The following is a 16,855-nucleotide window of genomic DNA, read 5'->3' as shown; positions in this document are numbered from 1 at the left end:
AGCTGAGGCGTGCTGCATATCTGTGCTTGACCCCGGCTGGTGAGGTGACGACTGCAGCGGCGCATGCCCCCGCATGGCACCATGCGTCGTCGCAATGGATCGTCCAAACCTTCTCTGTGGACGGGTCTGGTTGTGTTGTTGGCCCAGTCCAGTCGACGACGAAGTCTGCCAGGACTTGTGACTTGATGGCTGTCCTGGGCTCGAAGCTGATGTGGTAGCCGGATAGTTCGGCTGCCCACTTGGCAATCCTCACCGATGCCTCCGGGTTTCTGAATAATTCGCCGAGTCCCCTGTCTGAGGTGACTCGGATCTTGAATGCTTCAAAGTAGTGGCGCAGTTTGCACGAAGACATAACGACTGCGTAGGCAATCTTCTCCAGCTCTGTCATGTTGCACTTGGACGGTGTCAGTACCTCGGAGACATAGTAAACAGGACACTGCCTGACCACGCCCTCAACTGTCTGCTCCTGCACTAGTGCCGCGCTGACAGCATGCGGCGAAGCCGCGACGTAGAGCAATAGGGGGAGCGAGGAGTCGGGGCTTGTGTGGATGGCCAGCTCCGACAGGTACTGTTTTAGTGAGGCGAAGGCCGCTGCCTGCTCCGGTCCCCAGGCGAAGTCCTTTGCACCGCGGAGTGTTTTGAGGAAGGGGAGACTTCGCTTGGCGGACCTGGAGATGAATCTGTTGAGAGCGGCCAATCTGCCTGTCAGACGCTGGACGTCCCTGGCGGACTGCGGAGGCGACATGTCTACGATGGCCTGGATCTTGGTTGGGTTGGCCTCGATGCCGCGGTGTGATACCAGGTAGCCCAATATTTTGCCCTGGCGAACGCCGAAGACGCACTTTTCCGGGTTTAGGCGGAGTCGTGCGTCTCGCATGTTCGCGAATGTCTCGGCGAGGTCGGCGAGATGGTCCTCCTTGTTCTTGCTGGCGACGACGATGTCGTCCACATATGTAAATATATTTCTGCCAACCTGCCCTTCGAGTACTGTTTTGGTGAGTCTGGAGAAGGTGGACCCGGCGTTCTTGAGTCCCTCCGGCATTCTGATGAAGCAATATGTGCCGAAGGGTGTTATAAAGCTGGTGCTAGCCTTGTCTTCCTCCTTCATATATATCTGGTGGTAACCGGAGAAGCAGTCAAGGAGTGACATGACCTCGCATCCGGCCGCGCTATCGACTATTTTGTCGATCCGTGGCAACGGGAAATTGTCCTTTGGGCAGGCCTTGTTGAGACTGGTGAAGTCTATGCACATTCGCCATTTCCCGCTTTTTTTCTGCACCATTACAACATTGGAGAGCCACGTGGGGTAAGCCACTGGCTCGATGAATTTAGCCTCTAGGAGGCGGTGCACCTCCGCCTTGGCGGCCTCTGTCTTTTCGTCGGACATTTTGCGAAGCCTCTGCTTTTTTGGTCGCACCGAAGGGTCAATTCCCAAGCTGTGCTCAATTATGGATCGGCTGACTCCGACCAGGTCGAGGACGGACCAGGCGAAGACATCTTTATTCTTGGACAGGCAGCAGAGGAGTTTCTCTTCTTCATGCGAGGTGAGGTCTTCGCTGATAGTGACTGTCTGCTTGGGCGTGGCCTGATCGAGGGGGACAGTCTTGGCTCTGCAGCTGTGCCTTGTCGTGCTGTTTATCGGTTGGGCTGGCGGGCGCAGGGACCTCGCGCTGGGCCGTGAGGCAGTGCACGTTTCTCTGACCGGGCATGAAGTCCCGCTCTATGTTGCGCGCCGTCTGCTGGTTGCCATAGACCGTAATGGCGCCTAGCGGACCTGGTATCTTCATACATAGGTACAGTCTGTGAATGGCGGCTTCGAACTTATTGATGGAGCCCCGGCCCATGATGGCATTGTATGGATATACCATATCCACGATATCGAAAGTCACTTGCTCACTTCGGGCATTGGGTGCTACACCGAAGGAGAGGGGCAACTCTATTTTGCCGACGGGGAAGGTGCCCTTGCCGCCGAAGCCATACAACGGGTTGTCTGAAGGCTTGAGCAGGCTGTGGCTTATACCCATGCGGTCGAAGGCGTGGAGGAAGATGATGTCCGCCTGACTGCCGTTGTCGACTAGGACTTTGTGTAGGTCCCAGCCTGCCACGCTGCAATTGATAACCATAGCGTCGATGTGGGGGGCGCTGCGCAGGTCGACGTCTCGTGCGTCGAAGGTTAGCGGTATGTGGGACCACTTTGTCTGCACGACTGGGCCAGTGACGGCGACATGGTTGATGCTGCGGTAGTGGTCCCGCTTCTGCCGCTTGGTGTCGAAGTCAGTGCTGGACCCCCCAGTTATCATGTGAATGACTCCGCGATATGGTTGATCGGCGAAGTCTTCCTGCTTTGGGGCATGGGGGATGTTTTGATGTTGCTGGTGTGGTGGTGGGGGTGGAGGAGGTACGATTTGTACCTCCTGATGGTGTTGGTAAGCGTGGTGCGGTGGATGCGGGGCGGGAGCGTGGACGTATGGTGGAGGGGGTGGCTGGTAATTGTGCGCGACAATTCTGGGGTTGTCGGCTGGCTGCGCCCGTGCCATTCTGTCTCTGGTGGCCTTCGTTTCGGGGCAGTCTTTGGTTTGGTGGGCGCAGTCTTCGCCATGGAAAAGGCAGTAGAATCGGCGCGGCGGCTGCGCTCGCCCTCGGCCCCTACCACGAGTTCCATTTCCGCGGCCCTGGGGGGATATTCCTGGCGGCGAGGGGGGTCAGCAGCGGGATGCTGGTTGGCGATGTTATGCGCTTGCTGCTGATTGCGGTCGTCTCGACCGGAGTCTGGCTGCGGAGTCCTCGTGCACGTGCGGCTGGACTGTGGGGCATCTTTGGGTTTCCGCTGTGACTCAACCTTGCGCTGGTGGAGCTCTTCGGATTTGGCATATTTTTCAAAGAGCTGATATAGCTCCTGGAGGTTCTTGGGTGGATCTCTGATACAGTGGCTGTAGAGGACGCCGGCACGAAGGCCACTGATGGCGTAGTGGATAGCGATCTAATCATCAACGGAGGGCAGCTGTGACTTGAGTGTTAAAAATTTGCGGTAATACTCCCGCAGAGTCTCCTTTTCCAGCTGTTTGCAAAGCGAGAGCTCGGCCAAGGCGTCTGTGTCTGGGCGGTACCCTTGGAAATTGAGCAGGAACTTGTCCCTGAGACTTCTCCAGGAATCAATAGACAGCGGAGGCAATCTGGTGAACCAGGTGAGAGCTGGGCCCTCTAGGGCGATGATGAAAGACTTCGCCATTGTGGCGTCGTCTCCTCCGGCGGATGCAACGGCGACCTAATAACTCATTATGTATTGCGCCGGGTCAGTGCTGCCGTTGTACTTGGGATAGGTCCCTGCTCAGAAGTTAGCTGGCCAAGGCATCACTTGCAGGTGTGGCGCCAGGGGACTTCGCTCGTCGAGATAGTTGACCCCTTGGAATGGCGCGGCGTGCTGGAAGGTGTGGTCGCGCTGGAGGAAACGTGGGTCTTCCGGTTGTGCTCGGTGTTGCAGGGGTGGCCCATGCTGCAGGCCGAGGTGGCCTTCGCGCGTGTCTTCCAGTTGTGCGCGCTGCTGGAGGGGTGGCCCTTGCTCCAGGCCAAGGTGGCCTTCGCGCTGCATCAGCGCGATCTCCCGCTCGAGGTCTTGGGCCTTCTGCTCTTCGTCGTGTATCATTTGCCGCACTTTGGCTAGTGCGGACACACGCTGGCGCTTGGCCTCCAGTATCTCTTTCTGCCTCTGGAGATTGCGGTTCTTGAGGCGCAGGGCGCGCAGCTGTAGCTGTTCTTCCGCTGAGACGCTGAGGACTTCACCATCCTCGGTGAGGTCCGCGCCTTCCAGTGGGGCGAAGCCTGGGGGTGGCTGCGATTGTCCTTCCGGGCCGCAGGTGCGGAAAGTGTCGTCTTCGCAGGTGCGGGGAACATTGTCTTCAGTGGCCTCTTGGTGGGTGGATTGGGTGAGGGCGAGGGCCTTGCCCTTTCTTGCGGCGAGCAGTGTTGCCTTCGCAGCCTCATCAGCCTTCGGGTTAGCTCTCTTGGGTGCCATCGCGGGTGGTTTTCTCGTAGCACGAACGGTGGGCGCCAAATGTTGGTACTTGCTCTCAGTCGCAAGGAGGCCAACAAGGGTGAACAGTGATGACAACAGGGTTACGTGCTAGAAGGCAATAGCTCTGTTAATCTGGCCTCCCACGGGCACTGTGCGGGGGTATTTATAGGTACCTGAGCGCCCAGCGCCTTGTGCTAAGGACGCATGTGCCCCCAGCTACCTAGGTTATCCCCAGAATATTCCCATAAAGCGGATTACAGACTGTAATTACAGGGATGCCTTTACAAATTAGGCCCGTAATGCGCGGCGGCCACGCAGGGCCCGTTACGATGGGCCAGATCGCACGTGGGCCTCTGAGCTGGACGAGGCCGCACCGTGGGATGACGTCGTCGCCGGTCTTCGTCTGGCGCTGGTCAAGCGAAGGGTGTCCCTGCCTGTTTTGTCTCTGTCAGACCAGCGGCTGCAGCGAAGGCTTCGAGCGAAGGGTGGCGTCTTTGCCTTCGCCCCAACACACATATAAGAAGTTTGCCTAATCTGGCATTGGACAAGAGGTGTAGAACTATGTATTTGAGGTTGTACATCAAGGACGTGTCTAGCATGGCACACACAGTACAGTGTAGTTTTAGAAACTAGCCATTAGAAATACACCGACATGTATAGTGTAGGGAGTTGGTGTGCACTTGACAAACTGGTGAGTGTGGCTGCAACGACCAGTTTCAACACTTGGGACTATTTGTACCCCTAACTCATCCATATGAGTTATCTTTGCCCATTTCAACTGTTGAAGGAACTATTTGAGAGTGAGAAAAAGCCTTTACCTAGCTAGGAGAGTTGATAATCGTGTCATTAGCAACCTCATTAGTGCATTGGGAGCAGATTATGTGCATCCACCACCCTCCATTGTACTTGGTGAAGTCAAGGAAGAGATAGTGCTTGTTACTCTTTGTGACCTACATCGGATTTGAGTTTAGGATTGAACTTATGCAACTCTTGAACAATTTCACATTTATATTAGCTACTCGTCGTGATTAAATTTTAGAAAGTAGTATTCACGCCAATCCAATATGGAGTAAGCAGCTTCAGTGGAGAAGCAGCCGTTGTGTGGTGAAGAAAAGAGGAGTCGGAGGCCTTTTCGGTGACGAATCCAATCCTCAGTGGGACTTGGGCAGAAGGTGTATTGTATCTGGCAGGTTCTAAGCATCGAACACAAATCTCCATTAAATGATGAATTTAAATACAGACACATACATAAGCAGAACAGTGGTTCCAAATGACGAATGCCTTTAAACCATCGCTACTCAAAGAACCAAAACGGCCAGAGCCGCAGCAGCAGCAGCCACCACCCCCAAGAACCGGCCGCTGGCCGCCCTGCACGCGCCGCTCGTGCCAGCGCCGCCGTTGTCCCCGGCGCCGTCGCCGGGCTCGACCCCGCCGGTGCCCGAGAACGCCGTGCCCGCCGGCGGCGGCGCGAGGACGCGGCCCTTGGGCGCCGGCGGCTGGTGCAGTAGCGACGGCGGCAGGCCCCGGCCGTGCTCGACCTTGATCTCGAACCGCATCCCCTGCTGGCACTGCGCGCCCCCGTCGGCCTCGGAGAAGAAGTAGTTGGCGCCCTCGGCGGTGAGCGCCACCGCGATGGTGCTGTTCTGCTCGAGGCCGCCGCCCCCGCCGCCGCCGCCGCCGTAGATGGACGTCGTCTCCGCCAGGTCGTCGCTGGCGTCGCAGAGCCCGTATGTCGTGGCGTTGGTGGTCTGCACCACCGACGAGTTGTCGTTCGTCTTGAAAACTGGTAGAACCGGGACCGATGGTCAGGAGACGACATTCAGATCACTAGTTTGAATCTAGTCAGCGACGGGTTTTCTCAGCAATAATATGAAATGACTTGAGGTTTTGATGATCTCTCAGTTTCAAGGACGTGCTGGTGGCGCTAGTACTACTGCTCTGCTCCTGTGGCAACAGAGCTTCCGGCTGGTACAACTGAGATCTGGATCTGAGTTCTAGTTTCCGTATCGCTAGCTACCCCCCAACCTATCTATCCTCTCTCTGGTTTAGTTTCCATGCTGTCTAACCACCGACAGACATTGCTGGATGGTACGGAATCATCAAGACACCACGTTTGAATCTCGGACGAGAACGTAAACTAATCTCAAAACTAGTTGTAGGAATGGTGATTAAGTGGCGAGGCGAATCTATTAATGCTAATTAGACTATGGTTAGCTACGGGCAGAGCAGTGATGGGCGAGGAGAGGCAAGTAGGTAGTAAGAAAGAAGGGAGACGTACTGAGGTAGTCACCGAGGTAGAAGGTCTCGCCGGCGGCCCAGTCGGAGTAGTTCCCGGACGAGGCGTTGGTGTTGGCGTCGAAGAACCACCCGTCGCCGCCGCCAACGGTGTGGTTCCTGTACGGCGGCGCGTCGTCCGCCGCCGGCGAGGCAGACGCCGCCCGGGCGCCCGGCAGGCCCGCCACCAGGACGGCGGCCACGATGGCCGCTGCCGCGGCCGTCGGGAGCAGCCGCGCCATGGATCTCGCCGGCGGGCTCGAGCGCAGCGTGTCGGTGGAGTGGAGCTTGGCTGTGTCGTGCTGGTGCGCTCTTGCTCTGCTGTGCTGTTGTTGGAATGGAACGCTGGCTGATCCAGGGTTTTGTATGTACGCTGCACATGCTGCCGCGTGCATCATTAATTTTATATAATCGCGGTGGCATGGCAAGGTGCGGTGTGCGACAGTTTAATAATCGGGATTAACGATACGAGCTGCTTGGAGAAACTGTGTGTGTGCCAGTAATTGTGACGCGCACCCAGCTCCAGCCGCGTCAACGAGAGGGACGCGGCACCGCCTGCCGCCCGTAGCCGTTGGGCGGAAGTGTCGGTCGTCTCCACTCTCCAGTGCAGTGCAGTGCTACTGGACGTCCTTGTGCTGCTGCAGCTCTTGCGCGTCAAATAATAATATAAGCGGAGACGACAGCGCACCGACGGTGGGTAGGTAGTTCGCGGAGACGAGAGCGCACATAACGCAGGCCTATGGAGTCTGAAGTAGCACGACCTCAACTCATTGTATTTCACGCTAATTTTTTTTTCAACCAGCACGCACGAAATAATTTTAGGTTAAACCGTGTGTCTGATACTAAAAGCTAGATCCAGGCTCGAAGCACGGTGGACTGATGATCGTGTTCTACCAGTCCAATCACAGCACAAACAAATAAAAAATTAACCGTGCTTTAAACTCTTACTAGTCGGTTACCCGTGCGTTACGACGGCTCACAACAATACCTATATAAATTATCCACCAAGAAGATCTCAATATTTTTTATTGATTATCTTCGCTCTTTGCATAATTGTTGGGCACCATTTTGAGTGTGCGGACGGTCCGGCCCTGGTGCCGGACGGTCCGCGGTCCGAACAGTCTGCGCCTATGGGCCGGACGGCCCGCGCAGGCGCAGAACAGATTAGGGTTCCGAGTTTCTTGCTATGTTTGTTGGCGAAAATCTCGGGATAAGCTCGGAAATTAGTTTGTAAAGGGTCCAGCCCCCCTCCTCTATAAATAGAGAGGTATACGGCCGATTTGTAATCATCAATCGAATCAATACAACTTCTATTTCGCATTTTATCCTAGGAGTAGTTCTAGTCTAGTTTAGGTTTAGCCTCTCGATCCCCAAATTCTTCGCCTCTCTTCGACTCTACGCCGATTAGAGGAGTCTAGGTCGGCCGGCCCGAGCCTAGACAACCTGAAAGTGCATTCATCCCTTTTGTGAGTTTTGGTGATTTGGATAACAACACATTTAAAGGTCTAACAAGTTTGCTAAGTGTTGAACAGGAAATTCAGTATGATGAACATACTTGAATAGTGTATAATGATCAGTGAACAAGGTTCAACACAAGGTCAAATAACCAGTGAGACAATGCAAATGGATATAATATGGTCTCTATATTGGTTTGAATATATGGACAAGTCCTGAGAAATAACTATGCATAAATATGATCATAATAGAGGTTGAAGTGATTAAGAGGATTGGTCAAGCCAAAGTGAATAAGATATGAGGAATCGTGAATTGGCTTGACCATATTACTATTAGTCCATATATGAATATATGAGAATCAAATTAGAGCTTGATTGATCTTAGCAGTTATATCTAGATGACATTCAAGCAAGGTTCACAATATTGAAGAAATGATTCTCTCAATGGATGCTCAATAGGATGTGACTCAAGAATGGCTTGATAGAGTGAAGATAGCAAGGAAAGGGCTTCGAGGAACTAAGCGAAGGTGAAGGCCAAGCGACGGCTTGTAGACCGAGGTACCATGGCTAAGGTGAAGAAGAGAGTACTTGCACTAAGTCGATGAACTAATCAGCTATGAAGAGTTACAACATGTTGATGCATCAGTAAGGTGACTTGAAGCCATGATTTGAACTCATATATGGTGAAATGGCACAAGTCACAGGCTCGATTTGTGTTTGCTTCAAAAGGTGAGACAAAGATGTTTGTGATCCTTATGAAGCAACATCATGGAGAAATCACACTTGAGACACCAATGACTCAAGGAGTTTACTTAATTATATTTTATTTAACTTGAGTATAGGAATCGTCGTACTATCAAGGGGGATCCAAAAAGAAGATTGGTGTTGGTACTAAAGCTCAAAATCCTTGATCTAAAACTTCCATTTTACCCTTGTTAATCCTGTCGGCGTTTCGAGACCGGGGGGTCCCTCAGGCCGACGAGTGAGTGCCGCGTGCCCCAGCCCAGATGGGTCGAGCGCGTGGGCGAGCGCGAAGGGGGGAAAGGAGCGAGGCGGCCGGAGAGCGGCGTGAGAGAGGTGGGAATCCCGCGGCCTTTGTGTTCGTCCCGCGCCCAGGTCGGGTGCGCTTGCAGTAGGGGGTTACAAGCGTCCACGCGGGTGAGGGAAGCGAGCGGCCCCAAGAGAGCGCCTGTCCCGTCCTCGTCCCGCGCGGCCAACCCTCTCTAAGAGGGCCCTGGTCCTTCCTTTTATAGACGCAAGGAGAGGATCCAGGTGTACAATGGGGGTGTAGCAGAGTGCTACGTGTCTAGCGAGGGAGAGCTAGTGCCCTGAGTACATGCCAATGTGGCAGCCGGAGAGATCTTGGAACCCAGCTAGTGTGATGTCGTGGCCGTCGGAGGAGCGGCGGAGCCTGGCGGAGGGACAGCTATCGGAGCGGTTGTGTCCTTGCTGACGTCCTCCTGCTTCCGTAAGAGAGCTGAGAGCCGCCGTAGTCACAGGGCATGCAGGGCGCCATCATTGCTTATCTGGTGGAGACAGCCAGATGGGACACCGGTCTTGTTCTCTGCGGCCCGAGTCAGCTCGGGGTAGGGTGATGATGGCGCTTCCTGTTGACGTGGCTGGCCTGCGCCCTAGGTTGGGCGACGTGGAGGCTCCTCCGAAGCCGAGGTCGAGTCTGTCTTCCATGGCCGAGGCCGAGTCCGAGCCCCTGGGTCGGGCGAGGAGGAGGTCGTCGGCAGAGGCCAGGGCGGTGTCCGAGCCCTGGGGTCGGGCGAAGCGGAGTTCGTCGTCTTCTAGGGCTGAGCCCGAGCCCTGGGGTCGGGCGAAGCGGAGTTCGTCGTCTTCCGGGTCTTAGCCCGAGTACGAGCCCTGGGTCGGGCGGAGCGGAGTTCGCCGTCTTCCGGGGCTGAGCCCGAGTCCGAGCCCTGGGTCGGGCGGAGCGGTGTTCGCCGTCTTCTGGGTCTTAGCCCGAGTCCGAGCCCTGGGTCGGGCGGAGCGGAGTTCGCCGTCTTCCGGGTCTTAGCCCGAGTCCGAGCCCTGGGTCGGGCGGAGCGGAGTTCGCCGTCTTCCGGGGCTGAGCCCGAGTCCGAGCCCTAGGTCGGGCAGAGCGGAGTTCGTCGTCTTCCGGGGCTGAGCCCGAGTCCGAGCCCTGGGTCGGGCGGAGCGGAGTTTGTCGTCTTCCGGGTCTTAGCCCGAGCCCGAGCCTTGGGTCGGGCGGAGCTTCCTATGGCGCCTTTGGCAGGGCCTGGCTTCCTGTCAGTATCACTCTGTCAAGTGGCACTGCAGTCGAAGTGGCGCAGGCGGCGCTGTCCTTCTGTCAGACCGGTCAGTGGAGCGGCGAAGTGACGGCGGTCACTTCGGCTCTGCCGGAGGGCGCGCGTCAGGATAAAGGTGTCAGGCCACCTTTGCGTTAAATGCTCCTGCGACTTGGTCGGTCGGTGCGGCGATTTAGTCAGGGTTGCTTCTTAGCGAAGGCAGGGCCTCGGGCGAGCCGAAGATGTGTCCGCCGTTGAAGGGGGGCCTCGGGCGAGACGGAAATCCTCCGGGGTCGGCTGCCCTTGTCCGAGGCTAGGCTCGGGCGAGGCGTGATCGAGTCGCTCGAATGGACTGATCCCTGACTTAATCGCACTCATCAGGCCTTTGCAGCTTTATGCTGATGGGGGTTACCAGCTGAGAATTAGGAGTCTTGAGGGTACCCCTAATTATGGTCCCCGACAATAGCCCCCGAGCCTCGAAGGGAGTGTTAGCACTCGCTTGGAGGCTTTCGTCGCACTTTTTTGCAAGGGGACCAGCCTTTCTCGGTTGCATTTTGTTCCGGTGGGTGCGCGCGAGCGCACCCGCCGGGTGTAGCCCCCGAGGCCTCGGAGGAGTGGTTTCACTCCTTCGAGGTCTTAATGCCTTGCGTAATGCTTCGGCTGGTCTGGTTGTTCCCTCATGCGAGCTGGCCGTAGCCCGGGTGTACGGTCGGGGCCCAAGTTCTCTGGCTGGTATGTTGACGCTGTCAACGGTTTGGCCGGAGCCGGGTTTGCGAGAGCAGCCCCCGAGCCTCTGCACAGGGCAAGAGGGCGATCAGGGACAGACTCGGCTTTTTTACATACGCCCCTGCGTCGCCTTTCCGCAAGGAGGAGGGGGGGAGAGCGCCATGTTACCCTCGATGGGCGCCGAACATGGTGTCTCCGGTGAGCTGCAAGCGGGTAATCCGAGTGGACGTCCATGCCCCGTTCGTTAGGGGTCGGCTAGGGGCCCAGAGGCACACCCAAAAGTACCTGCGGGTGATCTGCCGGACCCGGTCCCCTGGCGACGGGGTCTGAGGGCTCGATGCCTCCCTCCGATGGGATTCCGTTACAAGATCGCTCCCGCTGGTCTCGGAAATGTCCTAGGGTACCTCGGGAGCGCAACCCGAGCCTTGGTTATGTATCGAACGTACCCCTGGTCATCCCTCGCTCGGCGTCTGAGGCGGCTGTGAACCCTTCGGGGGCCAGCCTTCGAACCCCTGATCAGTAATGGGCGCGGAGCCCGAGTAGCCTGAGGCGGCCGTGGAACCCTTCGGGGGGCCGGCCTTCGAACCTCTGACCAGTAGTGGGTGTAGGGCCCACGCGATCTGAGGCGGCTGTTGAACCCTTCGGGGGGCCAGCCTTCGAACCTCTGATCAGTAAGGAGGCTCGGAGCCTGGTTCCTTCACGGGGAAGGATCCCTTTCGGGGTATCCCCCTTTCCCGGTCCCTGTCGCAAGAGATAGAGAAAGAGGAAAAAGGGAAAAGGATACGAAACCGAACGACGCGGCGTACCTTTTTTGGCGCGGTTATTTCGGCGAAGGCGAAGCGTCGCCCGCTGCTCCTGCCAGAAGCGCCGCCTGTCCAGCCGCGGAGTTAATGCGACGGGGCGAGTAGTTGGCGGGGCGGCCGTTGCGCGTGCGCGAGCCGTTTGAGGAACGGATCACGGGCGCGTTGTCTTCACGCCGTGAGAGGGGGTTCTCTTGCTGCCCCCGGATGGGACGTGAGCTTGGCTGACGACGTGACCGCTGCTCCCGCGCGCCTGCCACCGTCATTACTGCTGGCCCACTTTTGGCCGCGTTGACCGCCGCGTCAGGCTGGCGCTGCTGGGTCGCGCGCTGGGTCGCCTCGAGTCGCGGTATTGGTTCCGCAATCGAGGATGCGCGGTGGTGGCGCAAGTGGCGGTGCAGTTGCTTGCATGCAGCATCCGGCGCGCCGGTTGCGCGACGCGTGGGCCTGGGCCTCCATGCTGGCGTGTCGGGAGTCGGAGAAGCGCGTCCACTTGGCGCGGTTGCATGCCGCCTGCATGGCTGCCCGCCTCTTTCGCCCGTTGGTCTGGGCAAAAGTGGAGGGTCACTTGTAACCGCTGGGCGGTTGCGTGCACCACGCGCGGCGGTTTGGCTTCTTCTGCTCGGAGCCGGTCTGCATGACATGCGGACCCAGCCCCCGCGCCGCAGGGGAGGGCCTTGGAGCGTGTTGGAGAAGGCTCAGCCCGTGACGGTTGGGGGTGTGAGCAGGGAGAGTTGCCTTTAAAAGGAGGGTGACCCCTTTCGAAAGGCGACCATGTCTTCTCGCTCCCTTATGCACCGCGTCTTTCCAGCTTCCAAGCCCCCGGATGGGGGATACCCGCCGTCTTTTCGCCTCATCGTTGGAGGAAAGCAACTCCGTGGGAGTTGGTACCTTTTAGCCATCGTTCGGCTTCAAGGATTTTCATCACTCAGCCCGGTTGCTCCTCTCCGCTGGTGGTCACCCAAGACGGTGACCTCCAGCTCCTGGATGGGGAGAGGCAAACCGGGCTGTGATCCCGATCCCGCCCTCAATGTTGAGGGTGTTTGTCATCCTCGCTGGGGCGGGGAGCGAGGCGAGCCGGGGCTCCACCTCCTGCGCGGGTCGGCGGACCACCTCTTCTTCCAGCTTCTGGTGGTGGCAATCGCCCTCTAGCCCTACGGCGGAGACGTCCTCCAGCCATGCCGGGGAAGGCGAACTGTTGCCGCCCAGCTAGGATGCAACATTCCGCCCTCTCCCTCGCATTCGCGGCGAGGACGGCAGCGAGGATCTGCCGGTGCGCTTGGGGGCGACCCGCGTTTTGCTGGTGATTCGCCCAGAGCTTGTCGCTCCACGGGCTTCCCTGGCGTGGTGGTTGTCCATACCCACGGAGACGGAACCGGAGTTCCGTTTGTAATGGCACTCCGAATGCCAGTGTTTTTGTTCATTTCGGCTTTCGGGGCCTGAACATGTATGTAATTTCGGCACGGAGCCGTGTTTTTTCCTCATTTTTGAGCGCTAAGACTCGTCTGTTGATTATCTGAACCGCTTCACCAAGCATGAGTCGCCCCGTGTCAAGGTGACGAGTGAGGTATCCGTATCCCGGAGGCGTAGGAGTCCCTCGGCTCGGTCGACCTTGCTGTCCGAGGCTCCTCTAGCTTAGTTAAAGGGACCCCTCGCCCGCTCTTCGACGAGCCGAGGCCAGGGGTAGCGATATCAGTGTGAACAGAGGCGGAGTTGGCTCGAAAATGAAACCTGGTTGGCCGGAGCCTAGCCGGGTTGTCCGTTGGCGGGACCGACGTCGGAGCTGATCAGCCGAGGCCTCAGGTCGGGCTGGCGCCCTTGGGAGATGGTCGGCCGAGGCCCCAGGGGTAACCGGCCGAGCCGCCTGCTCGGGCCGGATTCCCGGAGAAGTCCCTGGCAGCGATTGCCCGGGCGTGGTGATGACGTCGTCCTTCGGAGCGGAGATCCTCGGACCGCATCGCCGTCCGAGGCTAGGTCGGGCCTCGCCGAAGGTGTCGTCGATGCCGAGGGTGTTGCTGCCCCCTTCCAGCGTCAAGACCCGAGCCTGCAGGGTCAGAGTGTCTTGTAGCGTGTGCCTTCTGCAGCCGCCGAGGCCAGAATACACGCCCTCGCTGTGTTGTAAAGCTGCGTCTCCTTTCCTCTTGTTTCGAGTATCTGGACTTTTTTGTCGGTAACAGGGATGTTTGTGTGAGTGGGAGTTGCTTCTCGCGGAAGGTGATGAGTGAGGTATCCGTATCCCGGAGGCGTGGGAGTCCCTCGGCTCGGTCAGCCTTGCCGCTTACGCGTACTTTCACCCGTCCATGAGGCCCTGCCACCGACTCAGTCGAGAAGGCTCGAAGGATTGCTTCGGCAGAAGAACTTCCGAACATGAAGACTTGTTCGGTCCGCGGAATCACTTTATCCGAACGCGAGTTACTTATCGCAGAAGGTGATGAGTGAGGTATCTGTATCCCGGAGGCGTAGGAGTCCCTCGGCTCGGTCCGCCTTGACTGCTTACGTGTACTCCGTCGTTTTCAGGATCCACTTTTCGAAATAGTCAAAAAGCACGAAAGATATTCTGGCAGAAGAGACCTTTTTTCGAGGAAACTTTCGACGCAGAGGGGGTTCCCCCCCTTTTAGCCCCCGAGGGAGGGTCGGGCTTTGCTGAGGCTAGGCCGACCCTTCCTTGATGACTAAACTTAGCGTGGGTGCGAGGTATATGAACGACTTGAAAACATCTTAAGGGTAGAAGCGACGTAGCTGTTGGATGTTCCAAGCGTTGCCGTAGACCTCGCCTTGACTGTTAGCCAGCTTGTACGTTCCGGGCTTCAGAACTTTGGCGATGACGAATGGCCCCTCCCAGGGGGGCGTGAGCTTGTGCCTCCCCCGGGCGTCTTGCCGCAGCCGAAGCACCAGGTCGCCCACCTGGAGGTCTCGGGGTCGGACCCCTCGGGCGTGGTAGCGCCGCAGGGACTGCTGATACCGCGCCGAGTGTAGTAAGGCCTTGTCCCGAGCCTCTTCCAGCTGGTCCAGCGAGTCTTCTCGGCTAGCTTGGTTGCTTTGATCGTCGTAGGCCCTCGTCCTCGGGGAGCCGTATTCCAGGTCAGTGGGCAAGACGGCCTCGGCCCCGTAGACCAGGAAGAACGGCGTGAAACCCGTGGCCCGGCTCGGCGTCGTCCTCAGGCTCCAGACCACCGAGGGGAGTTCCTTCATCCATCGCTTGCCGAACTTGTTGAGGTCGTTGTAAATCCGAGGCTTGAGCCCTTGTAGAATCATGCCGTTGGCACGCTCTACTTGCCCATTCGACATGGGATGAGCTACGGCGGCCCAGTCCACCCGGATGTGGTGATCGTCGCAGAAGTCCAAGAATTTTCTGTCGGTGAACTGGGTGCCGTTGTCGGTGATGATGGAGTTCGGGACCCCGAAGCGATGGATGATGTTGGTGAAGAACGTCACCGCCTGCTCGGACCTGATGCTGTTCAGAGGTCGGACCTCGACCCACTTGGAGAATTTGTCGATGGCGACCAGCAGGTGCGTGTAGCCCCCGGGCGCCTTCTGCAAAGGGCCGACGAGGTCCAGACCCCACACAGCGAAGGGCCAGGTGATGGGTATCGTCTGCAGAGCCTGAGCGGGCAGGTGGGTCTGCTTCGCATAGAATTGACACCCTTCGCAGGTGCGGACAATTCTAGTGGCGTCAGCCACCGCCGTTGGCCAGTAGAAGCCTTGCCGGAAAGCATTCCCGACGAGGGCTCGAGGCGCTGCGTGATGGCCGCAAGCCCCCGAGTGTATCTCTTGCAGGAGTTCCTGACCTTCAGCGATGGAGATGCATCGCTGGAGGATGCCCGAGGGACTGCGGTGGTAGAGCTCCTTCTCATCGCCCAGCAAGACGAACGACTTGGCGTGTCGCGCTATCTGCCGAGCCTCGGCTCGGTCGAGGGGTAGCTCTCCTTGGCGGAGATATTGCAGGTACGGGGTCTGCCAATTTCGATCAGGCGTGGCCCCGCTTCGCTCCTCCTCGATGCGCAATGCCTCGCCCTCGGAGACCGAGGGTACCTCGGGTTGAGCTGAGGGTGCCTCGGGCCGTGCCGAGGGTACCTCGGGCTGGACCGAGGGCGCCTCGGGCTCGGGAGGGTCGTCGATCTTGACGGAGGGCTGATGCAGATCCCGGGAGAAGACGTCCGGGGGAACCGTTGTTCGCCCCGAGGCTATTTTTGCCAGCTCGTCCGCAGTCTCGTTGTAGCGCCGAGCGATGCGGTTAAGCTCGAGCCCGTAGAACTTGTCTTCCAGGCGCCGAACCTCATCGCAGTAGGCCTCCATCTTCGAGTCGCGGCAGTGGGAGTTCTTCATGACTTGGTCGATGACGAGCTGCGAGTCGCCGTGAGCGTCGAGGCGTCGGACCCCTAGCTCGATGGCGATTCGCAATCCGTTGATCAGAGCTTCGTACTCAGCCACATTGTTGGACGCCGGGAAATGGAGGCGTAGCACATAGCGTAGGTGTTTCCCGAGGGGTGAGACGAAGAGTAGGCCCGCGCCGGCTCCCGTCTTCATCAACGACCCATCGAAAAACATGGTCCAGAGCTCCGGTTGGATCGGGGCCGTCGGTAGCTAGGTGTCGACCCATTCGGCTACGAAGTCCGCCAAGACCTGGGACTTGATGGCCTTCCGAGGCGCGAACGAGATGGTCTCGCCCATGATTTCCACCGCCCACTTCGCAATCCTGCCCGAGGCCTCTCGGCACTGGATGATCTCCCCCAGGGGGAAGGATGACACCACAGTTACCGGGTGAGACTCGAAGTAGTGTCGCAACTTCCGCATCGTCAGGATCACTGCATACAGCAGCTTCTGAACTTGTGGGTAGCGGATCTTGGTTTCGGACAGTACCTCGCTGACGAAGTAAACTGGCCTCTGAACGGGCAATGCATGCCCCTCTTCTTGCCTCTCGACCACAATCGCAGCGCTAACCACCTGAGTGGTCGCGGCGACGTAGACCAAGAGGGCTTCTCCATCAGCTGGGGGCACCAAGATAGGCGCCTTGGTGAGGAGCGCCTTCAGGTCCTCGAGAGCTTCCTCGGCCTCAGGGGTCCAAGTGAAGCACTCGGCCTTCCTTAAGAGGCGGTACAGAGGCAGGCCTCTTTCGCCGAGGAGTGAGATGAAGCGGCTCAGGGCCACGAGACATCCCATGACCCTCTGTACACCTTTTAAGTCCTTGATGGGCCCCATGCTAGTGATGGCTGCGATCTTCTCCGGGTTGGCTTCGATGCCCCGCTCGGAGACGACGAACCCCAAGAGCATGCCCCGGGGCACCCCGAAGACACACTTCTCGGGATTGAGCTTGACGCCTTTTGCCTTGAGACA

At 58.0% G+C, this 16,855-nt stretch overlaps 1 protein-coding gene across 1 annotated transcript; it reads right to left on the bottom strand.

The window, feature by feature from the left end:
* Positions 1–5,148: 5,148 nt before the first annotated feature.
* On the bottom strand, positions 5,149–6,901 carry LOC100283995 (uclacyanin-2). The gene is made up of 2 exons (NM_001156893.2): positions 6,291–6,901; positions 5,149–5,795 (listed from the first exon to the last, which is right to left on the bottom strand). The coding sequence occupies exons 1-2, from the start codon at positions 6,526–6,528 to the stop codon at positions 5,311–5,313; spliced, it is 723 nt and encodes a 240-aa protein (NP_001150365.1). The 5' UTR covers positions 6,529–6,901; the 3' UTR covers positions 5,149–5,310.
* Positions 6,902–16,855: the final 9,954 nt, after the last annotated feature.

Source organism: Zea mays, chromosome 4, assembly GCF_902167145.1.
Source record: "Zea mays cultivar B73 chromosome 4, Zm-B73-REFERENCE-NAM-5.0, whole genome shotgun sequence".
NCBI classification, from domain to species: Eukaryota; Viridiplantae; Streptophyta; class Magnoliopsida; order Poales; family Poaceae; genus Zea; species Zea mays.
Note: the sequence above shows the minus strand (reverse complement) of the source record. Positions and strands in the feature narration are given on the sequence as shown.